The sequence below is a fragment of the Heterocephalus glaber genome, unplaced genomic scaffold (assembly GCF_053883595.1).
Source record: "Heterocephalus glaber isolate CG9 unplaced genomic scaffold, H.glaber_assembly_v1.0 deba00001733, whole genome shotgun sequence".
Taxonomy (NCBI): domain Eukaryota; kingdom Metazoa; phylum Chordata; class Mammalia; order Rodentia; family Bathyergidae; genus Heterocephalus; species Heterocephalus glaber.
In genome coordinates, this window is record NW_028258444.1 from 13,593,633 (window position 1) to 13,621,483 (window position 27,851).

The window sequence follows — 27,851 nt, forward strand, 5'->3', positions numbered from 1 at the left end:
ATATATAGAGAAATACTTGAATTTACACATGCAGTGAATATTATACATGCCTAAGTGTTAACACATAAAATTTTCTTCATTCAGCCCATCTTAGGTTGTTTCCATAGCAATGGTGACAGGATAGCTAAAAATCACTTTACCATTTCCACAGCTTTGTAGTGGTCATCTTCTGTCTATTTCTATTTTTTTTTTCTGAAGAAAAAAATGCCTCCACACAGCTAAATATTAATTTAACAATACCTTTTCATCCTAGTCCAAAACATAAGATTAGGCCTATATTGGATTAACTTCCCTTATGGATTTATATTTATGTTTCCCTCTGAGATTCTGGTGGAAATTTAACATGGAATATAATAGTCCCCTCTAACTGTGAGAAGGATTTATATATCCACATGTGAGGGACCAATTCTTGAAAGCATTCCCAACCTTCACACATCCCCCTTCTTATGTTTATCTGTCAGAATTCTGGCAGGAAACAGATGGCACATTTAAGATGGCTGATTAAAGAGTTTAACAAAGGGATCATTTATAAGGATGAGACTGGAAATAGGAGCAAGAAATAGGGCAGGGACTTCCCAAGGACAGGGCAGTGAGAGCTGTTACCATCTGTAGGGCACAGCAAGCCAGTAGAAGTTATCTGAATCTAAAGCGGGTGGTTGGACAAAGAAGGTGTTTGTGGGAGCTGTAGCCCTTGGTAAGGTGACGCAGACAATCATGGCAGTGACCTGGTAAGAAGGGAGCCAGTGGAACAAATGTCCAGATTTTACCTTGGGTTGCTGTGCTACCAGTGTCCCCACTGCAGTGTAATTGGGGCCAGACCAGAACCCAGAGGAAAGAGAACCCATTAATACTTTTTTATATAGGTCAGCTTCTCTGATGAAGACACAAAAGCAGGGAAGAAAAAAATGAACTGAGGATTTAGAGAGATATCCATCTCATCCCCTCTTAACGCATATTTATTGAAAATCACTCTTCATCTTGGAAACAACAGAGTGGGAGTTTTTCATCAACAGAACTAAAAAGCAATTCATATTTTGAACTATATGTGGAAAAGAGACACAAAGACTCATACATGTTATAAGGTAAGAGAAATATTTATTTAATTTTGCACAAGAACGAGCTCATACTGAACGAATTCAATGAAATAATATTAAGTGCAGTAAAACAAGGAAATAGGAGTGACTTTTCTTGTTAGAAAATATTAAGTAACCATGCCTGTGCATTATTTTTATGATAACAATAACTTGTTTCAGATTTCTTTTCAGAGTGTGTACTGTACATAACATGTTATAGCTTCTTTGCTTTACTTCTGAAAATATAATTCATTCACTGCCTTACATTTTACTTTTTGCAGTGAAGAACCTACTGATTCATGAAGAGTCTAATCTAGGAGAACTTCTGCACCAGTGAAGCCTGAGGCTTTCAAAGATCTGATGGGCTCAGGCTTCCTCTCTGGACAGCAGAGTGTCGTCATTGGTGTTCCCACCCATTCTTCTATAAGGGTGATGTTAGATTCAGTAGATGCAGGTTATGATCTAGTTTTGCACAAGAATTTTCCTTTTGTGATTTTTCTTAAGCTCCACAAACATCATAATTGAAAGTTTAGTCAGCTGTTAGCAAAGCTGCACTTAGCTGCCCACAAATCATCCAATTTAAGGTTTAACTTTTGTTTTGGTCTTTTCAATGAAAGGACATTCTTGAAACAGAAATCTCCCATCAGATAGTTAATTTCACAGCTCCTGAAGGCACTGTGGATCCACTGAGCAACAAATTTGGCCATTCTGGAGAAAGAAAGGTGATGTATTAATTTTTCAGCCATCAGTAAATGTTCACATTTATTGATTAATACATACAAACCTAACTGTAGAGTTTATTTCTGCCCTATTGACAATTGATTGTATAGCTTTTCATGACTACCATTGCAAACTCTTATGCCCAGTTATATGTGGCATGTGATATAGCATAGATGTGTAATATAATTATTCTTTTATTAGTTTACAATAATATTTAGTATATTAAATACTAGGTTAATTGCTAAATAAAGCAGATTTGGTTATTAACCTCACAGGACAATGTTTACAGTTTATTAAGGGAGAAAACAAGTAAGAACCAAGCAAAAATACAATCAGAAATTTTGAAAGGTGCTGGAAAGTGTTATGGACTGAATGTGTCCTTTCAAAATCCTAATCCTCCATGTAATCCTATTAGGAGGTGAGGCCTTTGGGAGTTAATTGCGGCATGAAGGTGGAGCTTTCATGAATGAGAGTAGTGCCGTGTAAAAAGAAGTGAGAGAGCTGCTGCTTCTCTCTCTGCTATCTGCCAGGAGATGTGACTATCTATAACATCAGATCTGCCAGCCTCTTGATCTTGCACTGTGAGAAATGAATTTCTCAGCCTCCAAAACTGAGAAATGAGTTTCTGTCATTTAGGCCACTGAGTCTGAGGTACTCTGTTACAGCACCCCAAACTCAGACAAGAGAAAAACAATTAGGCGGTGTTATGAAATGAACAAAAGACTGTCTACTTAGATTGGTGGCCAGGGTAGACTTTTCTGAACAGGTGATACTGAAATCAAGATCTGAAGAGAGCTGTATGACAAGGTAGGCCGAAAGCACAGGGAATGGCATGAGGAGAGACTCTGAAGTGACAAACGTTTTTGTGGTGAAGAAACTGAAAGAAGGTCTGGATGAGAATTTTAAGTTAGTGGAGAAAATAATATAGAGATGAAATGGAGGAAAAAGACCGGCAAAGGATGGAGATATATATATATATATATACATATATATATATATATAAAATTAGTTTTTATAATACAGTATCAAAATAATATAAAGTACTATAAAGAAGGAAAAATTCTATACTGTCTTCTTTGCTTCTTTGTACTCTTACTTTTCTCAACCAGCTAATAACTAATAATGATAATGTGAATGCCATTATTATAATCACAGTGATGATAATTTCCTTATACTTCTTGAGTATATACTCTGTGTGAGACACTTTGCCAGGAATTTTAAATACATTATCTAATTTCAACCTCACATCATACCCAGTAGGATCACTATAAATAGTCACACTTTTTAGTTCAAAAATTGAAGATCAAGAAGCTTAAATATCATGTCCAAAATCACACAGTTAATAAATGATAGAGCTGTGATTAAAACTTAGGTTAGTCTGTCGCTAAAATTCATCCTCTATTCTATATTTTCTCTCAGATAATTGACTTTCAATGATTGAAAATGTATTATCTTTTAATATGATAAAATAAAAAGTATTTTTTCTATAAGATACAATTTTAAAATAGAAAATGTAATACTCTATCCTTTATTGAAGCACACCAAATGAGGGGAAAATCCAGTCTATATCCAAGAAGAATATTGTCAATTGAACCTAGTCCTCATCCTTCCTAAATGACTATTAAGCAGAATTATTATTCCGGCAGAAAGAGAGCCCCAATTATCTGTAAGATCTTTAGTGGCATTTTAAAGCTTTGGCTTCCTGCATTGAGGCATAAGTTTTCTAACCATAACCTGGTTTCATGATCTCTCTTAATCCATTGGCCCAATGAGGTGATGAGTGTGCTAGCCCCTGAAAGAATCCATTCTTTAAACAGTATGGCATTTGAATAGAAATAGAGTTAGTAATCTGTGGTGCCTTCTGACACTGAGTATGTGAAGGTAGCATCAGAGCACCATGAGGCAAAAGCCCTTGGTATTGCTCCTGTAAGTGTGTTTTATGAAGGCACTACTGGTATTTATTTTCCAAAGTCTTCCAGGGGCTTTTCTCTTATTTCACATCAATGTGTTCTGCAATTTACAGGACAAATATTCTACAAACTATATCATTGGCAGCTCCTTAATTAGGCAAACATACTTCAAAAAGGAAAGAGTAATAAAACATCCCACTGGGGTTCCTGTTTCAGTAATGGAATAATTTCTTATGTAAGCCTAAATGTTCCTCTAAATAACAACTACAAAATCTGGACTAAATATTAAAATAACAATTGAAAGCAACAGAGAGAGGCAGAGTGACACTAGAGGAGTTTCAACCCTGAAAGAAGGGTAATGTACTGTATGAGATCCAGTTTTCCTCCTCTTTGGGGCACTGCCTGGGTCTGTGCATCTTAACTCAAGCAGAAAGCCACAATCTTTTAGGCTTGACAAGTCAGAAGACAGATTGGGGGCTAGCGGAGTGGCTCAATGTTGAGGGGGAACTATCTCTAAAGAATGAATCAACATATATCTCCCCTCAGATCCTTGGCTGGTTCTCAAACTGCAGAAGAGACTCTGAAGAGACATTAGAGAGCCCCAGCTGAGAGGCTGAATGGATGATGCACAATTTTTATCTTAGCAAATAAAATTCAAGAACATTTTCAAAAAGGTGAAAGGGAAAGTCCTACCCTTTTATAACTCCTATTCCTCAGTTCTAATCTTATTGAGGAGAAACTTATTCCTCAGTAAGTAACTGGCACACATGTTGCACAGTCTCTTAAGAGGCATGGTGCATCTTTTAGAGTATCCATCACAGTTGTAATATTGTCTTTATCTGTGTCATGATGTTCATTTAATGCAGATAATAACAACCAGTACTTATGGAGTACTTACTCTGATGTGTTGAGCATTGTATGAAATTAATGTGGGTTGTCTCACTTAATTCTTATAGCAACCTTCTGAAGTAGGTACTGTTACATATCCCTAGTAGGTATTATCATGTCCATTCTTCAGGTGAGCAAACTGAGTAACAGTGAGATTAAGGAAGGCCCTCCAAAGTGATATACTTAATGTGCTTCACCACAGTTCGCCTCCAGGAAACTTGAATTCTTAGGCTGCATTCTTGGCCACTAGGCCAGTGCCATCGAGAAGAATACTCTGAGATGGCAGAAATGTTGTCTACCTGTGCTAATATGATAGCCAGTACGCACATGTGGCTGTTGAGCAATTGAAATGTGGCTAGGCGACTGAGGAACTAAATTTTAAATTTTATTTAGTTTTAATTAATTTAAATGGCTTGCATACTACTGTTTCTAAGACTTTATGTTTTTTATTTAGTTTACTGTAGATACTACAATTATTACTAGGAAGTAGAAAGACTACTAAATTTAATTTTATAGGATAAGAATCAGAATGCTTCCAAATTTGTTGCTATTTATTGACTAAAAATGAGTAACTCAGAGGAGGAGGGAGAAGTAATAAAAAAAATCAGTGCTCTGAAAACACTGAATTTTAATGAATGTTCACCTCCAATGCAATATCTAAAGCATTTTTGCATGAACTTTAGTTTTTAAAATAGCAGAAAATAAATGTAATAAAATAATTTTTTTGTAAACAGAATAAATTTCTAAAAATTGAACATATCGTTACAATCTATGTTTATAAGAATGCAAACGGCATGAAATAGTAACTTTTAGAATCAACACTTACCTGACAAAAAGAAATAACTGTAATATTAAAATACACTTTCTGGAATACATAATACATCCCTACCAAGAGTCAAAAGATTGTAGTAGTTTTATATTACCTCATTCATGCTCTGTACTCTAGAAAAAACCCTAATGTTTCCTGCTTGTTAGTAAATGCATTTTTCTAGCTAGAAGTACCTGTCTGAGCTATGTTTGGGATAATTTTCATGCCATCTCTTGGTATATATTTTTATTGTCATTGCTTAGGACTGTAATCTATCAGATTAAGGGTGTAAAAAGACTCAGTTTTTTTTGATAATTGAATATCAGAAAAAATTTCCTATTGGTCATTAGCACTCAAGTTTTGAGACATGCACTGTAAAATGTACTCCTATTAAGCATATATTGAACTAGCACTGGATGTACATTATTATTAACTTTTAGTAATAGTTACTTTCAAATTTGCTAATGTACTTTCAGAAAATAGCAGCAAATGTTCACTCAAAAAGCTTTGCTTGATTGCCAGATTACACTGATTGAAAGAACTAGAAATTTGGGTCTGAAAAAGATAAAAGAGGTGTCTCAAACCCTAAATCATTTTATATTTCTTTTTCCTGTTACACCAATCCATTGCAATAAGAATTTACACTAAGTGAATCTGAATTAAATTTCTCTATTAAAAAAATTTATAAACTAGAATGTTCACTTAAAAACCAGAGTAGATACAGACATGCAATGCTGAGAAAAATCTGACATTTTTGCTTTGTTGCTATAGTTGTTTTTAGGCCTTTACATTATTTATCTAGTTTTAGTATTGATCTTAAAATTATGAGTATGAAGTACAAAGGCCAATAAATTAAATTTTATAAAAATAATGATCAGAATGCTTTCAATTTGGTCACTCTAAACTCTATCTACTCTGGCTGCATTATCTATATTTTTGTTCTCATTGAAGTAAAAGTCATAATGCTTGGTTTTCCTATGAGGATAAAAAGAAAAATCTTTATAATGATTTTTCATCAACTGCACAAATAAAATATGGTAAACACCGATCTTAAGTTCTTCAACTAAATGTAACTGACCCCAACAAACTAAGAAATATGGCCATTTTGCCTTATTGATTTCCACTTTAGAAAATGTAATGTATCTACTTTGTCAATATATTTTACAGGCTTCATAAAAGAACTAGATAAAAATCAATAAAATAATATTGTCTTTCATCATCACAGAAGAAACATGAAGTTTAGTGCTGTGGATTTTTAAAAGATGTGTACAGTTAGAAATATTAAGGCAATTTAAGTAAGTTGTTTCTAGTAATCATTCTGGTTTCAGTCCATGCACTCTCCTTCTCTCACAATCTACAGCAGAGGGTGCACTTGACAATCATTTTTGATACTAATTAAGCTGAGTGGCATTCTTCCCACCTCTGTTTGAACAAGAAATAGAAAAAGAAAATGCTTCCCATTGTCCGGGTTAGCCACATTCGCATCTCTGAAACTGTGTGGAGCTGGCCAAGTGCTCGATACTTGCACGTAATGGGCTTTACCTTGCACTGGCAGAGAGTACACTCTGTGCCTTGTTTGATCCAAGAGGACCCAGTGAAGCGAACCACATTCATTTCATCCAGGCAAGTTTTGGTGATGTCATTGCGGATGGTGTCTGCCTGGCAGGGGTCTGTGACACAGCGCTGGCAGCATTCATTTTCTGGGAGGACACTGAATTCACACTCCACATCTGGGCAAGGCAGGGGCCAACAGTCGACTTCCCCTTGCTGTAAGGAAAATAGATGGATCAGGGCAGAAGGAGAGAAAGGGAGGGAATGGAGGAAGGCAGAGTGCGATGTGAAGAGAATAGTGTTTATGGCATATTCAGTTTATTTGAGTGATATTTATACTTAGACCTTCAAAGCCCATGAATCTTGCAGGCAATCTACGAAAGTCCTATCAGAGCCCTATCTATATTGCAGTTGGATTTTTAAACAATCTTCAAGGATTAAACAAGAACAACAATAAAACAAAAGCCACAACCATTTTTCTGAAAGCAATAAAATTTGCATCCCTCTACCTTTCCCTGACAAATTAATGTGGAAGAGGTTTCTATTTAACTTCTTGATGCCATTTTCATCTTTTTCCTTCCAATTTCTCTTTTATTCCTTTCTCAAAGAGAAAATTTTGTCTACATACAAAGAAAACTTGAAATACGAAAGGGATTTGACAGTCCCTCTTTGTTCATTTATACATTTTTCAGTACAGTGTGGTAGTTAGGGAGGAGCAGCAACTTGATTAGCTTTGGGATCTACCCAGGAAACGGGTAGAGCACACTTTTGTTGTGTCTGGGTAGGTCATGAAGGTGTGGCCTTAGGGACCCTTGGTCTCTTCCTTTCTGGCACTGCTGTCCTGCTCTACTTCCTGGCTGCTTTGAACTAAGAAGTTGCTCTGCCATACCCTTCCTTGGAGCCACCTCACTATGGGGCAAATCCTCTGACAAAGTAAGCCACCTAAATCGTTTATCCTTTAAGTTGTGAGTGTCAGCTATTGTGTCCCAGTGACAGGAAAGCTTATATTAAAAATTGGTACCAGAAAAATGGGGTCATTGCTGTGATTATTTCTGAACATGTGGTTTAGAAGCCTTTGGAACTGGTTTATGGGAGAAATTTGGAAAACTTTGGAGATGTTGGCTAGGGAAGCCTTAGAATGCTTCAAGCAGAGTCTGATTCTGGTTGTAGTACAGAAGACTAGAATACTGACAGAAATGCAGACAATAAAGGCCAGGATCAGGAGACTTCAGTTAGGAATGAGGACATTAGCAATTGGACTAGAGCCAATGTGTATTATAGTCTAGCAAATATAGTCTACATTTTGTCAATGTACTGAGACTTTATGGGAGACAGAATAAGTCTTGAATTAATTGATCTGAAAGAGGAAATTCAACGGCAGCCCAACAGTCAGGCTGTGCCCTGGATACCAATGGCTGTTTTTAGGATTTATAGAGAGAATTTCAAGCAAAACTCAGAGCAGAAATATTTAAATATTGGCCCAAAGAACCACATATGACGTTGGGGCCAAAGGAAGTGTTTTTGATGAAGAGATTAATGCAATTAAAAAGAAATGTACTTTCTGCAGGGGCAAGAAGAAAGATGTCTTGAGGGTATTTCAGGAATAGCAAGATTCCACACGTCACATGCCTAAAGGTCCAAAAGTGTAAACTTTTCACTTGAAAAGAGTCTGTGGGACCCCTTCTAAAGAAGACCTGCCTGGGGAATTGGTTTCCCAAGATTCAGTTCACTATGTTCATCCATCCAGGTACTCAAAGGCTACTGCAGCCATTGGCCAAAGGGCCCTGTTTACAGACTGGTCTAGTGGCAGACCCTAGCCTTGTCCACATGATGCTGGCTTTATAGGCATGCAGATACAAGAGTTGTGGGCTTAGTGAATCTTCCACGCAGATTTCAAGGAAAGGTTGTGGAGGCCAGGAAAGGGGCTCCTGAGAGGACAATGCATGAAGCTGTGGGAATGCAGCCAAAGGTGCAAATAGAGATTTCAGGAGGTTGGAGATGTTAGGAATGTGTAATATCTGAAAGGAAAGCTCCAGACTATGAGCAGAGACAGCCCAAGAGATAAACCATGTGGGTTGAAAACAGAAAAGCCATAGGGGTATGGCTGTAACTCGCATTTCACCACTATGTAGCCTGGATGCCATATATAGAACTACAGGACTTAACGTTTGCCTGTTGGGTTTTGGTCTTTCGTTGTATCCTTTCTACCCTCCTATTCTTCCCTTTAAGAGTAGGAAAGGTTACCCTACGCCACTGTACCTGGAGATTATAAATTTTGGTTTTTATTTTTACAGAGATTTACTGCTAAGAATTTGCCTTGAGTCTCAAAAGAGATTTTGTCTTGGACTTTCAAAAGATGCTAGGACTGTTGAGACCTTGAGGAAGGGATGGTTGCATTTCTTGTGGTACACAGGACATTAGTACTACATTATGTGCAATTATGAACTTACAAATGTCTTTATTTGGAGATTAAGGATGATTTAAGGGGATATGTTTAGGTAGAAAGTTGAGAAGTTGACTAGGGGTGAGCTGTGGCTGGGAGGAGTATCAACTTGATTGATTTGGGGGATCTTTACTGGGGAATGGTGTGGAATGTTTCTGAGTATTTCTTTTTTTAAAAATTCTTTTATTGGTACATTGTAGGTATACAACACAACTACATTTCTCATTGGGAACATGTACCTTTACATGATGCATCTTGGTTCTTATTTTTACCCCATTCCTAGCCCTCCTTTCACCCCCTCTACCCTTCCCTATTTACAAAGACTTTGTTTCCATTTTTTCCATTTCTCATCATATTTCCTTTCCCTTCTTTCCTTTCCCTTGCCCCTCCCACTACACCTACCCCTTTGGAACTTTTCTTCCTATTTTGCATTATCAATTGTTTATTCTAATCATTGGTACATTTTAGGTACACAATATAATGACATTCATTGTTAGAAATTTGCACCTTTATATAATCTCTCTTGGTTCCCATCTTTCACCCTTGCCCAGCCCTCCCTTCAACCCCTCCATTCCTCCCTATTTACAAAGATTTTGTTCCTATTTTTCCATTTTCTCATATTAATTCCATTCCCTTGTTTCCTTTCCCCTACCCCTCCCATCTCCTTCCCCTTTGCCCCTTTTCTTCCTATATCACATTACCTATTATACATTTTAGTCCCCATTTACACTTTCAGTTTCTCACACTAGAGAAACTATTTGGTATTTATACATGTGTGTCCTATTTATTTCACTTAAGAGTATAGCCTCAATGTGCATCCATTTAGCTATAAATGTCTCTAATTTCTCTTTTTTATGGCTGAGTAGTACTCCATTTTATAAAAAAAAAACCACATTGCCTTTATCCAGTCTCCAGTTGATGGGCATTTGGGCTGTTTCCAAGTTTTAGCTATTACAAACTGTGGTGCTATGAGCATGGTTGCACATACATCATTGTGGTATGATTCTTTTAATTCTTTGGGGAAGATCCCCAACAGGGAAATAGCTGGATCAAATGGGAATTCCAGTCCTAGTTCTTTGAGGTATCTCCATACTGATTTCCACAGTGGTTGCACCAGTCTACACTCCCACCAGCAGTGGAGCAGGGTTCCTCTTTCCCCACAGCCCCACCAGCATTTGTTATTGGTGGATTTCATGATAGCAGCCATTCTTTCTGGAGTGAGGTGGCATCTCAGCATTGTTTTCATTTGCATCTCTCCAATGACCAGTGATGTTGAACATTTTTTCATGTATTTATTTGATATTTCTACTTCCTTGTCTGAGAAATGTCTGTTCATTTCAGATGCCCATTTTTGGATTGGGTCTTTAAATTTGGGAGGTCTGACCTTTTTAAGTTCTTTATAGATTCAAGATAGTAGACCTTTGTCTGAGGAAAAGCAGGTGAAGATTTTTTTCCACATTGTGGGTTGTCTCTTCACACTGCTGGTAGTTTGTCTTGCTGTACAGAAGCTTTTTAATAAGTAATCCCACTTGTTGATTGTTTGTGCTAGTTCATGGGCAACTGAGGTTTTGTTCATAAAATTTTTTCCTACACTGATGTCTTCAAGAGTTCTACCTAACCTCTGTTTCAACTGGTTCAGTGTTTCTACTTTAATATTTAGATTTTTAATCCATTTTGATTTTAATTTAGTGCATGGTGAGAGATATAGATCTAGTTTTAATCTTTGGCAAGTTGAAACCCAATTTTTCCAGCACCATTTGTTAAAGAGGCTATCTTTCCTCCAGTGAGGGTGTTTGGCTCCTTTATCAAAGATAAGATGGCTGAGTGTGTCTGGTGTTGTTTCTGCATCTTGTAATGTGTTCCACTGGTCCTCAGGTCTGTTTCTTAGCCAGTACCATGCTGTTTTTATCACAGTAGCTTTGTAGTATAATTGCAGGTTGGGGATTGTGATACCCCCTGCCATGTCTCTGTTACCTAGAATTGCTTTTGCTATTCTGGGTCTTTTCTTGTTCCAAATGAATGTTTGGATTGTTTTCTCAAGGTCTGTGAAGTATGCTGGTGGGATTTCAATTGGAATTGCATTAAATCTATATAGCAGTTTTGGAAGTATGGCCATTTTCGCTATATTAATCCTTCCTCCCCAGGAGCAGGGGATGTCTGTCCATTTTCTGATAGCATCTTCAATCTCTCTTTTCAGAGTGCTATACTTTTCAAAGAAGAGGTCTTTGATTTATTTCATTAGGTTGATTCCTATGTATTTCAGTTTTTTGGATGCTATTGTGAAAGGAATTATTTGCCCTATTTCTCTCTCAGTGAGTCTGTCATTGTTGTAGAGGAAAGCTATTGATTTTTGTGTGTTGACCTTGTAAGCAGCTACTTGACTGAATTGGGTTATTAAGTCTAGAAGACTTTTGGTGGAGTTCTTGGGGTCTTCTACATACAGTGTCATGTCATCTGCAAATAATGACAATTTGACTTCTTCATTTCCTATCTTTATTCCTTTTATTTCTTTCTCTTGTGTAATTGCCATGGCTAATGTTTTCAGAACTATATTGAACAAGAGTGGTGATAGTGGACATCCTTGTCTTGTTCCTGATTTTAGTGTGAAGGATTTCAGTTTTTGACCATTTAGTATGATGTTGGCTGTTGGTTTTTCATAGATGGCTTTTATCAGTTTGAGGTAGACACCATCTGATCCAATTTTTTGTAGGGATTTTATCATAAATGCATGTTGGAATTTGTCAAATGCTTTTTCTGTGTCTATGGAGATAATCATATGGTTTTTGTCCTTGGCTCTATTGATATAGTGTATTACATTGAATGATTTACCTATGTTGAACCATCCCTGTATCCCTGGGATGAATCCCACTTGATCTTCTTGATGATCTTCTGCATTCTGTTTGCCAGTATCTTATTAAGGATTTTTGCATCTATGTTCATTAGTGAGATTGGCCTAGAGTTCTCCTTTTCAGTTGGGTCTTTCTCTGCTTTGGGGATCAAGGTGATGCTTGCTTCCAGGCATGAATTTGGGAGCATTGCTTCCCTTTCAATTTCATTGAAGAGTTTAAAGAGTAGTGGCAGTAGTTCCTCTCTAAATGTCTTGTAGAATTCAGCAGTGAAGCCATCAGGGCCTGGGCTTTTCTTAGTTGTTAAGTTTTTAATTACGTTTTCAATTTCATTGGTTGATATTGGGTTGTTTAGAATTTTTAGGTCTTCTTTGTTCAACTTTGGTAATTCATATGTATCTAGGAATCTGTCCATTTCTTCTGTGTTTTCCATCTTATTGGTGTATAGGTTCTGGAAGTAGGTATTGATGATCCTCTGGATTTCTGCTGGGTCTGTTGTAATTTCACCCTTTTCATTCCTAATTGCATGGATTTGGGCCATTTCTTTCCTTTATCTGATAAGATTGGCTAAGGGTTTGCTAATTTTGTTGATTCTTTCAAAGAACCAACTCTTGGCTTCATTGATTTTTTTGTATCATTCTCTTAGTCTCCATTCCATTGATTTCTCTTCTGGTCTTTATAATTTCCTCCCTTGTATGAGCTTTGTGGTTGTCCTGCTCTTCTTTGTCTGGAAGCTTGAGGTTCAGCATCAGGTTGTTTAATTGGGCTCCTTCTGTTTTCCTAATATGTGTATTCACTGCTATGAATTTCCCTCGTAAGACTGCTTTCATTGTGTCCCATAGATTCCAATATGTTGTATGGTCATTGTCATTTAATTGAAGGAACTGTCTAATTTCTTCTTTAATTTCCTCTGTGACTCATTGGTTATTCAGAAGTGTGTTGTTCAATTTCCACATGTTTATGAAATTTTTTGAGTTTCTTTTGCTATGGATCTCCAATTTCATCACACTATGGTCTGATAATACACAGGGGACAACTTCAATTCCTTTGCACTTACTTAAACATGTTCTATGTGTGAATATGTGGTCTATTTTGGAGAATGACCCATGTGCACCTGAGAAGAATGTGTATTCGATTTTGTGGGGTGGAAGACTCTGTAAACATCTGTTAAATTCATTTGTTCAAGAGTTCGATTGAGTTCTAGTATTTCATTACTTATTTTTTGTCTAGTTCATCTATCTATTTGCGACAGTGGGGTGTTGAGGTCCCCCAGTACAATTTTATTAGTGCATATATGACTTTTCATGTCCATTAGTATTTGTTTTATGTAGTTGGGTGCACTAGTGTTTAGTGCATAGATATTTAGGATTGTTATCTCTTCCTCTTGGATTCTTCCCTTTACAAGGATGTAGTGTCCTTTGTCTCTCTTAATCAGTGTTGGTTTGAAATCTACTTGATCTGCAAAGAAGATAGCTGTGAACCCTAACTCCTGTTTTTTTCTGGGTTCCTGTCACATGGAGTATTGTTTTCCACACTTTAACTTTCAGTGTATGAATTTCCTTTTGAATTAAGTATGTTTCTTTTATGCAGCATATTGTTGGATTTTGCTTCTTGACCCATGCTGCCAGTCTGTTTCTTTTGATTGGTGCATTGAGACCATTAACATTGATGGTTATAACTGAAATGTATTGACTTATGATTGCCATAACTTTTTCTTTTTGTTGGGTTCTCCCCCTTTACATTTAATTTCTTGTCATGCCAGATGGGTTCATTCCACTTTGCTTCCTGGGGTTGTAATCTTCAATGTCTGTTCCTAGGATATTGTGTACAATTCTTTGGAGTGCTGGTTTGGTATTCACGAAGTTCCTAAGGTGCTCTTTGTCATGAAAGTATCTTATTTCTCCATCAATTTTGAAAGATGCTCTTGCAGGGTACATCAATCCGGGTTGGAGGCTGTTTTCTTTTAGGGCTTGGAATATGTCACTCCAAGCTCTTCTTGCCTTGATGATTTGTGTTGAGAAGTCTGCTGTGATTCTGATGGGCTTTCCTTTGTATGTGATTTGTTTCTTTTCTCTGACTGCTTGGAGAACTTTGTTCTTCTTTTGAGTTTCTGAAATCTTAACAATTATATGCCTATGTGTAGATTTTTTTTGATCAAGGCTATTTGGAGTCCTATATGCCTCACTTATCTGTATGTCAAGTTCTTTTCCCCTGCTTGGGAAGTTTTATGCCATTACTTTTGTGAAGGGTTTTTTTTATGTCATCTGCACTCTCTCCTGTTTCTTCATTGACTCCAGTCAGTCTTATGTTATTCTTCTTTGCATCATCTAGCAGCTGCTGGATTGATTTCTCGTGTTCCCTTATAATTTTGAAACAATTTTTCTTTTCCTGGTTATTAATTGCAATCTTATCTTCTATATCTAAAATTCTGTCCTCACATTGGCTCATTCTGCTGTGTAGACTTTCAGTGGAGTTTTTCATGTCCTGGACATCTATTTTCATCTGTTTTATGGATTCCATTTGTTTCTTATGTTGGGATTCCATCATGTTCCTGAGCTCCTCTCTAAATTTATTAATCATGTCTTGCACTAGGGGCACAATTTCTCCTGTTATCTGAGAAATTATTTCTGATTTCCTTTTTTCCAGATCCCCTTTTGTTGCCAGTTCCATGGGTCCAGGTGGTTGAGTATCAGAGTGTTCCATCTCATTTCCCTTTGGGGTTGCTGTAGGTGATCTGGAAGTCTGGTTTTGAGACTTATTTATGTGTTTTCTCATTTCGACTGGGGGGCCGGGGAGTGCTGTTGGTGCCCGTGTGGCTCACCTCCTCTGAGCTGGGAGAGATGGGCCAGGGGCCGGGAGTGGCAGTAGGGATGGTGGCCCAAAAGCCCCTTCCTCTGGGCAGGGAGCAGCGGGATGTTTGGTGGCCTGGAAGCCCCTTTCTCTGGACCAGGAGCAGTGGGATAGTGGCTCAGAAGCCCCTACCTCTGGGCAGGAATTCTTTAAATGCTGAGAAATTGATTAGCTCCATTACAGTGGTCTGGTGGTCCAGTGTCCTCTGTGTCTTTGTGGTGTGGAACCAAGCGGCTGTACAGAGAAGAGCCCAAAGGAGCAGGGGGTATCCCCGGATTGCTGCCGGGGTGCAGTCTGATTTTTTTTTTCCTCGCGACTGGCGACCTTGGGACGGTGTCTGTGGACCTGCCTTTCTGCAGCGGGCTGATTTCATGTTTTCAGCACAACTGTCTGAGTATTTCTTGATGGGTCAGGCAGGTGTAGCCTTAGGATCTATGGCTGACCTCTTGCCCTTTCCTTTTTGGCACTATTCCCTGGCTCTGCTTCTTAGCCACCATGAACGAAGAACCCTGAACTTCTGCTGTCATATTTCTGACTTGAAACCTGTTGACACTGAGTTAAACCTCCTGAAACCATGAGCAAAATAAACCTCTCCTTTAAGTTGTGAGTATCAGATATTGTGTCCCAGTGACAGGAAAGCTGACTAATTCATATAGGGACTTTGAAATCCTCCAAAAACAAACAAACGAACAAACACATGCTTATGAACTGATTTTAGCCTTTATTATTCCACATGGGAAAACTGCAAATTTTATCTTTTTAAACATGTAGTTCCCACCCATCTCCTATTTTCTTTATAATTCTGAATCTCATAGTTTGAAAGATAAAAGAATCCTCAGGCACTGAAACTGACCTTGCTCTTTAAATTCATTTTTTGGTGGAAAGTACAAAAAAGGAAGCAACAAAAAAGCATTGCCTTTAAAATATGTTCTCACAAATAGAAGGGAATCTGGTTATCACTTCAAAGTAACCCATTCTGGGAAACTTTCCACTAAACAGTCACAGAAAGCAATTTCCCTTTTCATTCACATAATTAGAAAGGAAAAAGAAATTTATTCAACTGAAAAAATTGGTATTTTCTTTATCAAGTTTTTATTCCTCTTGTTTCCAGGAAGAGTTTCACAAATATATACAGAAATCAAACTTTAATATGTATAATAAATACATATGTAATAAATATATCCATAGAATGTGCAAAACAAAGTGCCCACCAGAATAGCACTGAACAGTTTTAGGTGGAAAATATATGGTTTTTGTTTGTTTGTTTGTTCTTTTAAGCCTGAAGAATGGATAGATATAGATAGAGTTAACAAAAATTTTACTCGGAAAAAGAATGTCCCCCCCACAAATGCCATTGTTTTACTCATAACTGTTTTTTTTTAAGTAAGTATAAATTGGATGGGATGGCGAAGAAACAGTCTTTTCTTCTCCTGAGCTATGGAAATACTCTTGAAAGAGACATCACCCTCAGAAAAAGCATATGCAAGATAGTGCACCACATCAACTCCAGAATGTTTTTCTCTGGTCCTTTATTTCATCTGAATCAGGCTCATATTTTCATAACTGCCAATACTATGGCCCAGTACTTTGTATTGGTGGGTAGGGAGGGTAAGGTTGCTTTCCTGTTTGTATTCCAAGCCCATTTCATACAGCTGAACTTACCAGGCAACGGCACTGCTGGCAGTTCTGGACCCAGGTGTCCCCACTGTCGTACAAGGTTTCCCCATTTTGATGGAGGCACTGACTGCTAAGCCTTGGGTCACATTCAGGGCAGCAAAAAAGATCAACTGTTGGGTTCTCACAGTCACAGACCATTCGTCGACACATAACAAATCCATTCTGTAGGAGAAGGGAAAAAGCAATACCTGAAACTGTCATTTCTCAGTATATTAATGTCATTTGAAGTTTGAGATAATTCATAGTTTTTACCTAACATAATAAAATTTCTTTAAAACTCCTTTTTGTAACTAACACATAGAAATTACTCAAGCTGGAGAACTGTCAATTTTCTTTCTACACAATTTTCCTCAAATGACTTGACCAGAAGGAGAGTTCTGATTGGTGTAACATAATCACTACATGGTCCGTGTGTGTGTGTGTGTGTGTGTGTGTGTGTGTGTGTGTGTGTAGGTAGTATAGTAATTTGAATATGAACCTAAATTTGTTTAGTGTGAAGGTAAGTATGTATTTGGTAGCTAGTCAGTAAGTTTTACATATTGCTAAATTTCTACAATATTTTTGACATTATGTTTTGTACAGACTATTACTGATTTCTTTCAGAATGGTATTATTCATTTAACTATAACTTAAGTCTATTATTAACTGGGTATAAATAATAGAAACTTCTCAACTGAAGTATAGACGATTTTGATATTTTTAACTCTTGGGTCATAGTTTGTCTACTCTGGCTTCATTTATGCATTTGTTCAAATATAATATTATCACTATAGAACAATTAGTATAGTTAGTAAGAAAATTTTATCCACATGTGAATGGATAAATACATTGCATTATAATGGTATAATGGAATAGATATATCATAATATGAATGAAAATTTATAACGATACTGAGAGAAAGAAGCCAAACACAAAGAGTATGTACCGTAAGATTTCAAATAGTGATACATGCAAGTAATCCCAGCACTCTAGGAGGCTGAAAGAGTATCATGAGTTCAAGCCCAGCTTAGGAAATTTAACAACATAGCGAGACCCTGACCCAAAACAGAAAAAGAGCTGGGGATGTAGTTCAGTAAGGACTCCCTGAGTTGAATCCCCAGTACAACCAACAAATAAATAAATAAATATTTCATTTATATGAAGCTTTAGGCAAAATTAATTTAATCTATAGGGACTGAAAGCAGTATTTGTCAGGTCTAGAGGTGCAGGACTAATTAGAAAAGGACAGAGGGAACATTTGGGTTAATGAAAATGTTCTACTACATTGTTAGCCTGCTTAAATCCGTGTATGCATTGGTCAAAACTCACTTAAAATATACGCAAATTACAACTCAAATAAAATTTTTTATTTAGACTAACCTGACATGAGCACACAGAACACCGGTCATTTTCTAGCACCCAAATTTGACCACTGTGTTTGACTTTCCCATCATGGATGCAGTCCCCTGTGCAGTTCTTTCCATGAGGACACCGACAATCATAGCCACCATCCAAGTTGAAGCAAATGGTATCATTGGCACAGCTGTGCCTCCCAGTCCCACATTCATCAATATCTAGGCAAGAAACATTAGCAGTGTGTTTAGAACACATTCAGCTTCAAACAACTGCAAGCAGGCAAGTTGTCTCCTGACATAAAGCATTTAACTATCAATTAATTTTCACCTTATTGGCATGCATTTCCTATTAAATGCTGACTAACGTATTGTGAAAAATCTGGGGATTTCACAGGAAAATATTACTAAAGTTTGATATTAAAAGTCAGATAACCTTGGCTAGAATTTCAACTTTATTTATCTCAGTAAATACTATTAGGCTTTATGAAACATTAATTTTTTGAAAGTAAGACTATAGCTCAATTTATCACACCAAAACAGCTTGGGTAGTAGACACTCTAAAAGAGCCCAAGCTATTTTACTGGAGGTATCAATCCTAATGTTAAATTGGTGCTTACAAGACATCCCTTCTTAGTGGGAAAGAAATGTCATGGGACCCCTGAGGCATTTTATTCAATTTCAAATTCTGGCCTCACAGCTGCTCCACCCCACATATGAACTCTTTGCAGTGTTCTACCTAGTTGCTCTTCCCATACAGTCCAGGTATTTTCACACTGTCCTTAGAACCTTATGCTCACTCATGAAGGGCAAGTGACCATCTGCAATTATCACCTCTGTCAGAAAGACTCCACTACTTCTTAACTTTCCATTTCACTTTATCATTTCATCCTCTGCCTGACTCAATTGGCAACTGCCAATTCTTCACCTGACCTCACCTATCCCATGGCAATCAAAGCCTCTAGCATTTTCATACAGATGAAAAGCAAACATATCTTGACCCACAGATCAAGTCCATAAGAGGAGATGAGATTCATTTTATTTACCCCATAATTTAAAGGTCACAAACCAAAATACATTTCAGAGAGATTGTATGAGCAGCAGTAAGCAGTTATTTCCCATTTCATCTGTTTCCTCTAAGTAAAGGTCAAGAAAGAAAGAATTAAATCACAGCAGAAGCAGGTTAGAGAGAAGCTGGAATGTATACTTTTAACTAGGAGAAGTGTACACTGATTTTTCTTGAAGATTTTAAAGATGGAGTTTATTAAATATCTTTCTTCAATGGCTTGATTTTAATATTAATTGAAGACTTGGATTACTCCAGATTATAGCTTGGCTGTATTTAACCTTAAATATTTATCTTCTGTCATAAATGTAGCCCTGAAAATAAGCCAGGTGATATACTTTCTATTTGCCTTCATTTTTAATTAGTTCCTATCTCAACAAAATCAATGAATTGGGACAATGGCTGAAAATATTATTTATACAGTGAGCCTCATTATATCTTTATTTGTCAAGGGTAACATTGTTTATAATTATGGACTATGGTCAAAAAGAAAACTGTTGGTTACCATGCACATATACTTTAAAAGATTAAGTACTATGTTAATACATATTTTTTTCAGATCATAGAAAATTTTCTTTGTGATTAAAATGCAATTTTACGGCCGGGGATTTAGCTCAGTGGTTCCGGTGCCTGCCTTGTAAGCGCAAGGTCCCAAGTTCGATCCCCAGTACCAAAAAAAAAAAAAAATGCAATTTTATGAGTCAACTCTGTATTTGGCCTACATAAATATGGTATATTTGATGAACTGATCTTTGTTTCCATTTAATATTCTTAGAATTAGGAATTATAGTAAGTAGAGAAACCATGAGCCATAATAATTTGCTTTCTTTGACCAAAAAGTGTACCGATCCCCTTAACTATAATGTTATTAGTCCACTAGTGGCAAAGGCTGGATTTTTGCAATCATTTCATTTTGCTTGATGTTTACAAATGAAAGCTCTACTATAAGATAATGCTTTTTTCCCATAAGGCAGAAAGAGTCCTCGGGCTTGCTGAAAAAGACAAACAAGGGAGGTCCAGGCACATGAAGAATATGAGTTCTTAAAGACAATACATTTATCATAAAGAAATGGAATAAAATGCCGTTCAAAACAATGACTGGCATGCAGTTGCCCCACTTGGGGAAGTGCATAGGTAGCAACTGTATGATGAACTAATTATGACTTCTTGTTCTCCAAGGGAATTTAAACTAATTTGAACTTTTTCCTTTACTTTTTCTACTTGTTATTTATACAGTGTTATTCTACAGTTTCACAATGTAGAATCTTTTCCCAATTGATTAGTGTTTCTGCATTTTAGAATGCATTTTCGCATGTCAGGAGTTTACATTCTACTTTGAAAACCCACCATGATATGTAAAAATTATAACTTTACAAACTCTTTTATAAGTGAGTACTGAAGAAATAATGTTGATAAGTCCATTGGTCAAATCTCAGTTCTCATGTAACTTGATTTTAGAAGCAGCACTTGATAATTTGAAATAGGAAAAAAAGGTTCAAAGGGGTAGAGGTAGCAGGAGGGGAAGGGGAGAGATCAGAGTTACAGACTGGAATCTGGAAAGAGTCCACATATAGATTGTGTTTAAAACTATAGGAAGAGATGTAGATAGAGACTAGGCTGGAGCTCATCAGTGGCTTGGGAAGAAAGAGTCACTGAGATCAAAGGAGAGAAAGGTGTGTTTCCAGAAGAAGCACATACAACTATCTACAGTACACAGTACTCAGTAGTGTGATAAATGACTGTTACTGTTTTAGGTACTTATCATAACATGCTGTGCTTTTCATCTTTTAGAGCATAATCGTACTTATATAAAAGTTTACTGTAAAAAAGTGTGTTGCTATGCCAGTGGTAGCCTCAAGTATCTCGTGTTTAACTGTGTATTTGGATAATATCAAGGGGCCATCACAGATGATTGACATATACCTTCTCAGTTTGCACTTAGAAGTTGACGCTCTGCATGGTACTTTGCAATACAAATGGATGAAATTGCCTAATAACATATTTCTCAGATTATATTTCCATCACGTGTCATATAACTGTATTGAAATTTTAATTTAAATCAATTTGGCCTCTGTGGAGTCTACTAGCTAATTAGAATTTTTTTTCAGATCACTATTTGTTCAATATTAGTTTTGAAAATCTTTCTAAAACAAATCATATCCTTTGATGTCTTGTTAATGCTTGAGATGTTTTTTTAAATTATATGGAAAAATGTTTAAGTATTTTTCAGTTTTGCTTTGGTTGAGTTCTATTATATTTGAATACTATTATAGTTTTTCCTCTTGCATTGCTTTTCTTTGAATAATTTTAATTTTTGTATATGTGTGCGTTTAGTGAATGATAATAAAGTTAAACATTTTTTTAAAAATCTGGTTGATTCTATACATAGAAAAAAGAGTAAGAGCTTACTAGAGAGTGGAAGAGAGGGAAAGGATGAAAGTATATGTGTTCAGTTTAAGATGCACTGAGTGTACTTTCCTCTGGGCTTCTCAGTGGAGTTGAAGAATGTAGGCTGGAACTCAGAAATAGGACTGGGCCAAAATATAGATTTGGTGTGGATATGCTTTCATCATTCCCCTTGCCACACTCATGTTCAAACTACCTATAAGGCAGTTAAAGTTAATTCCCCTTTACCATTCCAACTGCCATTAATACCAACATACTTAGCAAAAGTCCAAATACAAATACTGGGTACTCTGAGAAACCTTCTTTGATGTCATAGAAGTAATAACTGCTATCTTTCTTTCCTTAGAGTACCACATTTATTTTTTTTTCTCAAAATTATATAACTTTTGGAATCATTTTACACTTTATCTTGTGGATTTTTCATTTTTTAAGGAACTCACTACTTTATATCTTATATGACAACATAGTTTATCTCTTCTACAAGCTGAGAGAAGTGACCATTTCTACTTCATATTTGTATGTAACAGACACCTGGCAAAGTGCCTCAATATATCTGGACATATCTTCAGTAATTACTTATTGAATTCAATTTCAAGTTGTTTCATTTGTGTCTTTTTTTCTTGGTTTAGGTCAAGAATTTTCTGTATTTGGATTCAATAGAACAATTAAAAGATTATAGTAATAGTGGTGCATGCCTGTAATCCCAGCACTTGGCAGGAGTAGGCAGGAGGATCATCTCGAGTTCAAGGACAGCTAGGCTACATAGTGAGTTCAAGGCTAGTCTGAACTACATGGTGAGACCCTGTCTCAAAAAACAACAAAACAAAACAAAAAGATAATATCACGTAAATATCAGTTTTGTGGTCTTCACAAGTTTATACAAACTTCATGAAGCTTGAAGATCATCCAAAAATTGAAGAAAGAAAGGAAAATGTGGACATGAAGACAAAATGCATTCATATTTAAATGAAATACTGGGTTATGTCCTACAGGGAGACAAAATTTTAGGCACAGTAGAAATGATGATATAGACTAGGAAAGAGGCATCCTGGTATGTTCCCTAGGGATTAAGTGTCTAAACCTCTAGGATAAATAGATGAGCAAGATAACACACAATTTGTATGAATGCAGCTTATAAAAATTTATGTGGTAGATCATACAACTGTAGCCTAAAAAGTAGTGAAGCAGTACTTATTCATGTTTTCAAGTAGCAATCTTATAGTTCAGAGTAATTGTAAATTCACTGCTGTGGTTTTGTCCACTATGTATTACTTCAAAAAAAAAAGCAACAGAAAAATGGCACCTTCCCAGATATAATTGTACTCTTAGAATTGCATTCTTCGAAATACTAATATTACAATTCTCCAAATCACTGAAATTGTAGTAAATGGATAGTTATTTAGTCTTTTAGTCTTTTTAAAAATAACATAGATGGGATCTTTGAAAAGACTCCAGGGCATTTTATCTTCTGAGAGAGCAGATTTTTAAAAAAATAATCTTTATAAGTCCTGTTGGTACATGAGAATAGAATTTTCTGCAAGAATAATGGCTTTTTAAAAATAAAACTTTCTGTGTTCATGGAACTTCCTTGAAAATCCTTTTTGGGTATCTTATAGAATCCATTATTTTGCTATTTTATATTTATATTTGCCATGTATTATTTTAATGTTTAGCTTAGTTGTCATTGTTACTTTCTGGATTGAACACTCACAAGTGCACTAATTACGTTTTATCCTGAACACTATATATCTGCAAGTGTAGTAGCACCTCAGTTCATGAATGCTTCTGATTGCAAACAATTTGGTTTGCAAACAAAACATTTGGCAAAATTTTGATTCTGTTTGCAAACTCTGCATCAGGTGACAAATATGACCATGACCATCTTCCTCACACAAACACAAATGCAGCATCTTCCCCAAAGTCTTAAAACAAAATTTGTAAACTGAGGTACACTGAATTGTAAATATACTCTTTATATATTCACTATATTTCATATCCATATCTAATTCTAATTAAAAGATTATGTATCTATTTTCCATTTGGCAAATAAATTCATCATCTGTTATGTGCCAGTAATTTTTCTTCACATTGAGACACAGTAGCCGACAAGCAAATAAATAACTGTATACTATAATTTCAGGAGAACTAATCATTTCCATGAAGAATACTGAAGCAGGGTGAGTGAACAGAGTGTCAGTAGTGGGAGACTACTTCAAGTTGGGAGTTCAGGTGAAGCCATTTGTTATGGCTCATATCAACAATGAGCTCTAGAACTCTAATGCACTCAGAGGCAGGTCTTTAGGAAAGTGATTGGATCTGAGGGTGCAATAGCTGACTTGCTGTTAGAAGGGTGGGCCTGCTTTGAGGCCATTTGTTTAGGGGCATGACCTGGAAGGGTACATCTGACTCCCTAGCTCTTCTTTTTGCTTTCTGCTTCCTGGTCACCATGAAGGGAGCAGTTTCTTCTGCCTGGACCCTTCCACCATGCCCTTCTTGCCTTGCAGCCAGCCAACCATGGACTGAAAATGTAAGCCAAAGTACACCTCTCTTCCTTTAAGTTGTGGGTGTTGGGTATTGTGTCTCAGCAATGATAAAGTGACTAATTCACCATTCAAGAAGAAACCTAAACTAAATGAAAGAAGAACTATATGCAAAATCTTGGAAAAGACTACTTCATGCAAAAGGAAAAACACATGCAGAGGAATTAGTTTGATATATTTAAGAAATGCTTATTCATTGAGAGAAAGCCAAGAGAGAGTATTATTCCCAAAGCCAAGTGACGAAAGTTATGTTTTGAGAGAAAAGAATGATCAATTGGAGCAAATGGCTCAATGGTCAAACAAAGAGACAGTAATTGACCAGTGATTTTATCAAGATGGAAATTTCTAGCAATCTTGAAAGCAAAGGACCAGCTGGAGCAGTGGGAATAAAGCCTCAGTTTTAACAAAAAGGTAGAGATAACAAGTAGAGAAAATTCCTTCAAAGAGTTTTGTTATAAAAGAAGCAGAAAATGGATGTTTGGAGAGTTAAGTGATGTCAAGGGAAGTTTCTCTGTTTTTGTTTTGACTGCTACTCTAGAGTGTATGTGCATGCAAATGATGCAGTAGGAAAAGAATATATAATATTATAGAAAAGAAGGTAGAAATATTGGTTCAAAGTCTTCAAGTAGGTCAGAGGGTATGGGATCCAAGGTACAATGAGGAAGTTTTTTTTGACAGGAGAATAGCCACTTCATCCAATGAATCAAAAGGGATGGGATGCATCAAATGTGAACATAGATGACAGAAAGCTAATATGGATCATAGAAAAGTGAAGTAATTCTCTTCTGATTTCTCCTGTTTCTCAGATAAATATGCCATTGATAGAGAAAGAAAAGAAAGGAAGCAGTGCCCAAAGTTTGAGGAGGTGGAAGGAGGTATGAAGTGGTTGTATCAAGAGTTAGAGGGGGAAGAAATTAAGAAAATAATGTTAGAATTCTAGAAACTGTTGTTGGTCCTTATAATAGGCAGCTTCTGAGATTGCTCCCAGTGTTTCTTGCCACTTAAGAGTCACACATGTATGCAATTCTCTTCCTTGAATGTGGAATGCACTTACTTGCTTATAACAAATCAAATATGGGAGAAGGTGTGGGGAGACTCTAGCTGGAGGAGTGCTTGAAATGATTGTGAAAAGAAAGGGACCTTAGAGCAATAGTTCCCAGGCTTCTGGAATGCATGGTTAAAGTTTAGAGCAGATCTTCAGGACAACAGTCAGCAGAATCAACAATAAATTATTCTCAGAGATGTTTGTTTTGGCTGTTGTGTCCCCTCTGCCCCAATAAGATCGCTTAAATGAGGTCAACAAACATCACATTATAAACCATCCCATTCCTTTCCTGTTCCCTGACCAAAACTCCTATACAAACGTTGTAAATGCTTTTCTTCTACATCTTTGTTCTCATGTCCTTGAGTTACAAATAGCCTCAGAGATCTTAGCTCATTGCTGTTTCCCTGAAACTTTGGAATAGCCTCTTTAGGCCTCTCATTGATTGAACTAAGTCTCATCTCTGAGTAATCTTTCATCCTTTTGTAGTCACAGTCACATACTGTGACAAGAAGGGACACTGTATCTGACATTAGTTTATAAAATATGTCATCGCTTTTGATATAGATTATAAAAAGATTGTGCCTTCCACCTGAAGTTCTATCTTGGATTGCTTACTTGAGGGAGTAAGACATACTTACACATCTTCAGCAGCAGTGTTGAGTTGCCCTACACGAGTCACGTTAGAAATACATTATCCTAATTCCACTGCACACAAGGCTTAAAAGACCTCAGTTCTGTACAAAATTTTAACTGCAATCTCATGAGAGACTTGAAGAAGAGTCACTCAGCAAAGTTATGTAAAGACTTCTGACCCAGAGAATAGGTGAAGTACTATTTTGTTTTCAGCTGCTAATTTATGGGGGTAATTTCTTATATATCAATAGATCACTAATACATCCCACTTGAAATTTGTGGTCATATATTTAAAAGATAGTGAATGCAGTAATAAATTTAAAATAAGGCAGTTAGAAGTATGTTTTCTTTTCTATTAACACTCAAATGGATAGAAAAAAATAACATAGGTTATCCCTAGATGGTAAGTGAAAAAAGATGAGGTAAAAGGGAAAGATAAAATGAAGATGCATTTTCAGCTGTAACCTATATACTTCTGTATGATTTGCAGTGTTTACAGTCAGCTTATAATCATTCTGTGTATGATTTTTAAAATGTCAATTTTGATACAGCACCACAGAATACAGGCAAAGTAGCTTATCAGGGAAAAGCAAAATCACATTGTTTGATCTGTCTCCAAACTTCAATCTGTGGCATTCTACACAGGGCTGGAAATATTCGCTCTGGAGTATTCACAAGTGCAAGATAAAGCCCTAGGACCATAGTTAAGTGTCTGTTGGCAAACATCAGGTTTTAGGCTCTGGTAGGATAGCAATATTTCTGTTTTTCTGTGGAAATCCTGATGAACCCTATGCTCAAGTTCTATAGCTCCTTCTACTGCTACTGGTAAAGCCTCCTGGAAGCCTTGGTACCTATCACCCGAGTCTTTTTTTACTTTTCTTTGTGAAGAAAACCTTTTGAAGCCCCAGGATAAGAGACATTGTAACATTTGGGTATCGAATATCTTAGGTCAGATTCTCAAAGGCCTTCATTGATGGTGTACCCTATTGTTCTCTTTTTTCTCCCAGGCTACTACTGCTTCTTAAAGGTGTAAATACAAATGAAGAAAAAAATGAGTTCCTGAGTTTTGTTTCCCATGGCCATGCCAAGAATTCTGATGGCAAACTCTTCTGCTGATAATAATTTTCCTGACAGTTGTTCAGTGGACTCTGCCTGGTTTCTAAAAATTATGCACCATAGTTGAAGTACACAAGAGAAAAGCTGTTGTTAATTCACTGAAAATAATTAAAAATTAATCATAACTGCATACAATGTGATTTAATTTCTTATTCTTATTACATTAAAAACTTCTTGGAAGCAGGAATGATATCTTATGTATCCAGCATTCACAGCCACTAAACATTTCTTACTTTGCAGCCAAGCAATGTGTGAGGAAGAGCCCAGCATGGCATGTACATTCTCCTTGGCTACATCATAGTAATATTTCCTTTATTCTTATTTTCCTTCTATCCTGCTTTTCACATTTATTTCCTTTCTACCTGTCTTTGGTCAGATTTTTGCATGCTTCCATTTCCAAAAGTGTATATGATAATATAGGTTGCATTCTAAAACAGCTTTTCACAGTTGAACGTCTCTACAAAAAATGTTTTAGTGTCACAAATTTTATCTAAAAATAGTCTATCATAATTAATAAGCAAAAGTTTGATATTAATATGTTTTCAATCACTTTGTTGTAAACAAATATTAAAAAATCAATGACTTAAGGATTAACTGATGTCTACTATTTTTTTTTTTTTTTTGGTACCGGGGCTCAAACTCAGGACCTTGCAGTTCTGAGGCAGGTGTGGCGCCACTGAGCTAAATCCCCAGCCCAGTTAATGTCTATTATTGACATCTTGCTGTATGTTGTTCAAGTTAAGAGGCATTCTTGAACTCTAGGTCTTCTTGTACTGACCTTCACATGATTCTCCCCCTGGTGAAAACATCCCATTGTCATGGTAGCCATCTCTGCACTCACAGTGGTACCATCCTGGCAGGTTGACACAATTAGCACGGCTGTCACACTGAACAAAGCCATCAGAGCACTCATCGATATCTGTTTGACAAAGAAAACAGAAATTGGGT

At 36.5% G+C, this 27,851-nt stretch overlaps 1 protein-coding gene and 1 long non-coding RNA gene across 5 annotated transcripts in view; one reads left to right on the top strand and one right to left on the bottom strand.

Annotated features, from left to right (window-relative positions):
• Positions 1–301: 301 nt before the first annotated feature.
• LOC110345514 (uncharacterized) lies at positions 302–27,684 on the top strand. Its single transcript, XR_002388900.2, has 3 exons — positions 302–728; positions 864–1,082; positions 26,795–27,684. It is a non-coding gene; the product is annotated as an uncharacterized LOC110345514 (long non-coding RNA).
• Nell2 (neural EGFL like 2) overlaps positions 1,072–27,851 on the bottom strand; it is a 586,229-nt gene continuing 559,449 nt past the window's right edge. For all 4 annotated transcript variants that reach the window (XM_087200079.1, XM_004863157.4, XM_004863159.4 and 1 more), the window contains 5 exons: positions 27,682–27,822; positions 18,126–18,319; positions 16,752–16,928; positions 6,942–7,166; positions 1,072–1,781 (listed from right to left, as the gene is read on the bottom strand). In XM_087200079.1, the coding sequence (XP_087056205.1) occupies positions 1,731–1,781; positions 6,942–7,166; positions 16,752–16,928; positions 18,126–18,319; positions 27,682–27,822 (788 nt within the window). In that variant the 3' untranslated portion in view covers positions 1,072–1,730. The remainder of the gene's footprint in view (positions 1,782–6,941; positions 7,167–16,751; positions 16,929–18,125; positions 18,320–27,681; positions 27,823–27,851) is intronic.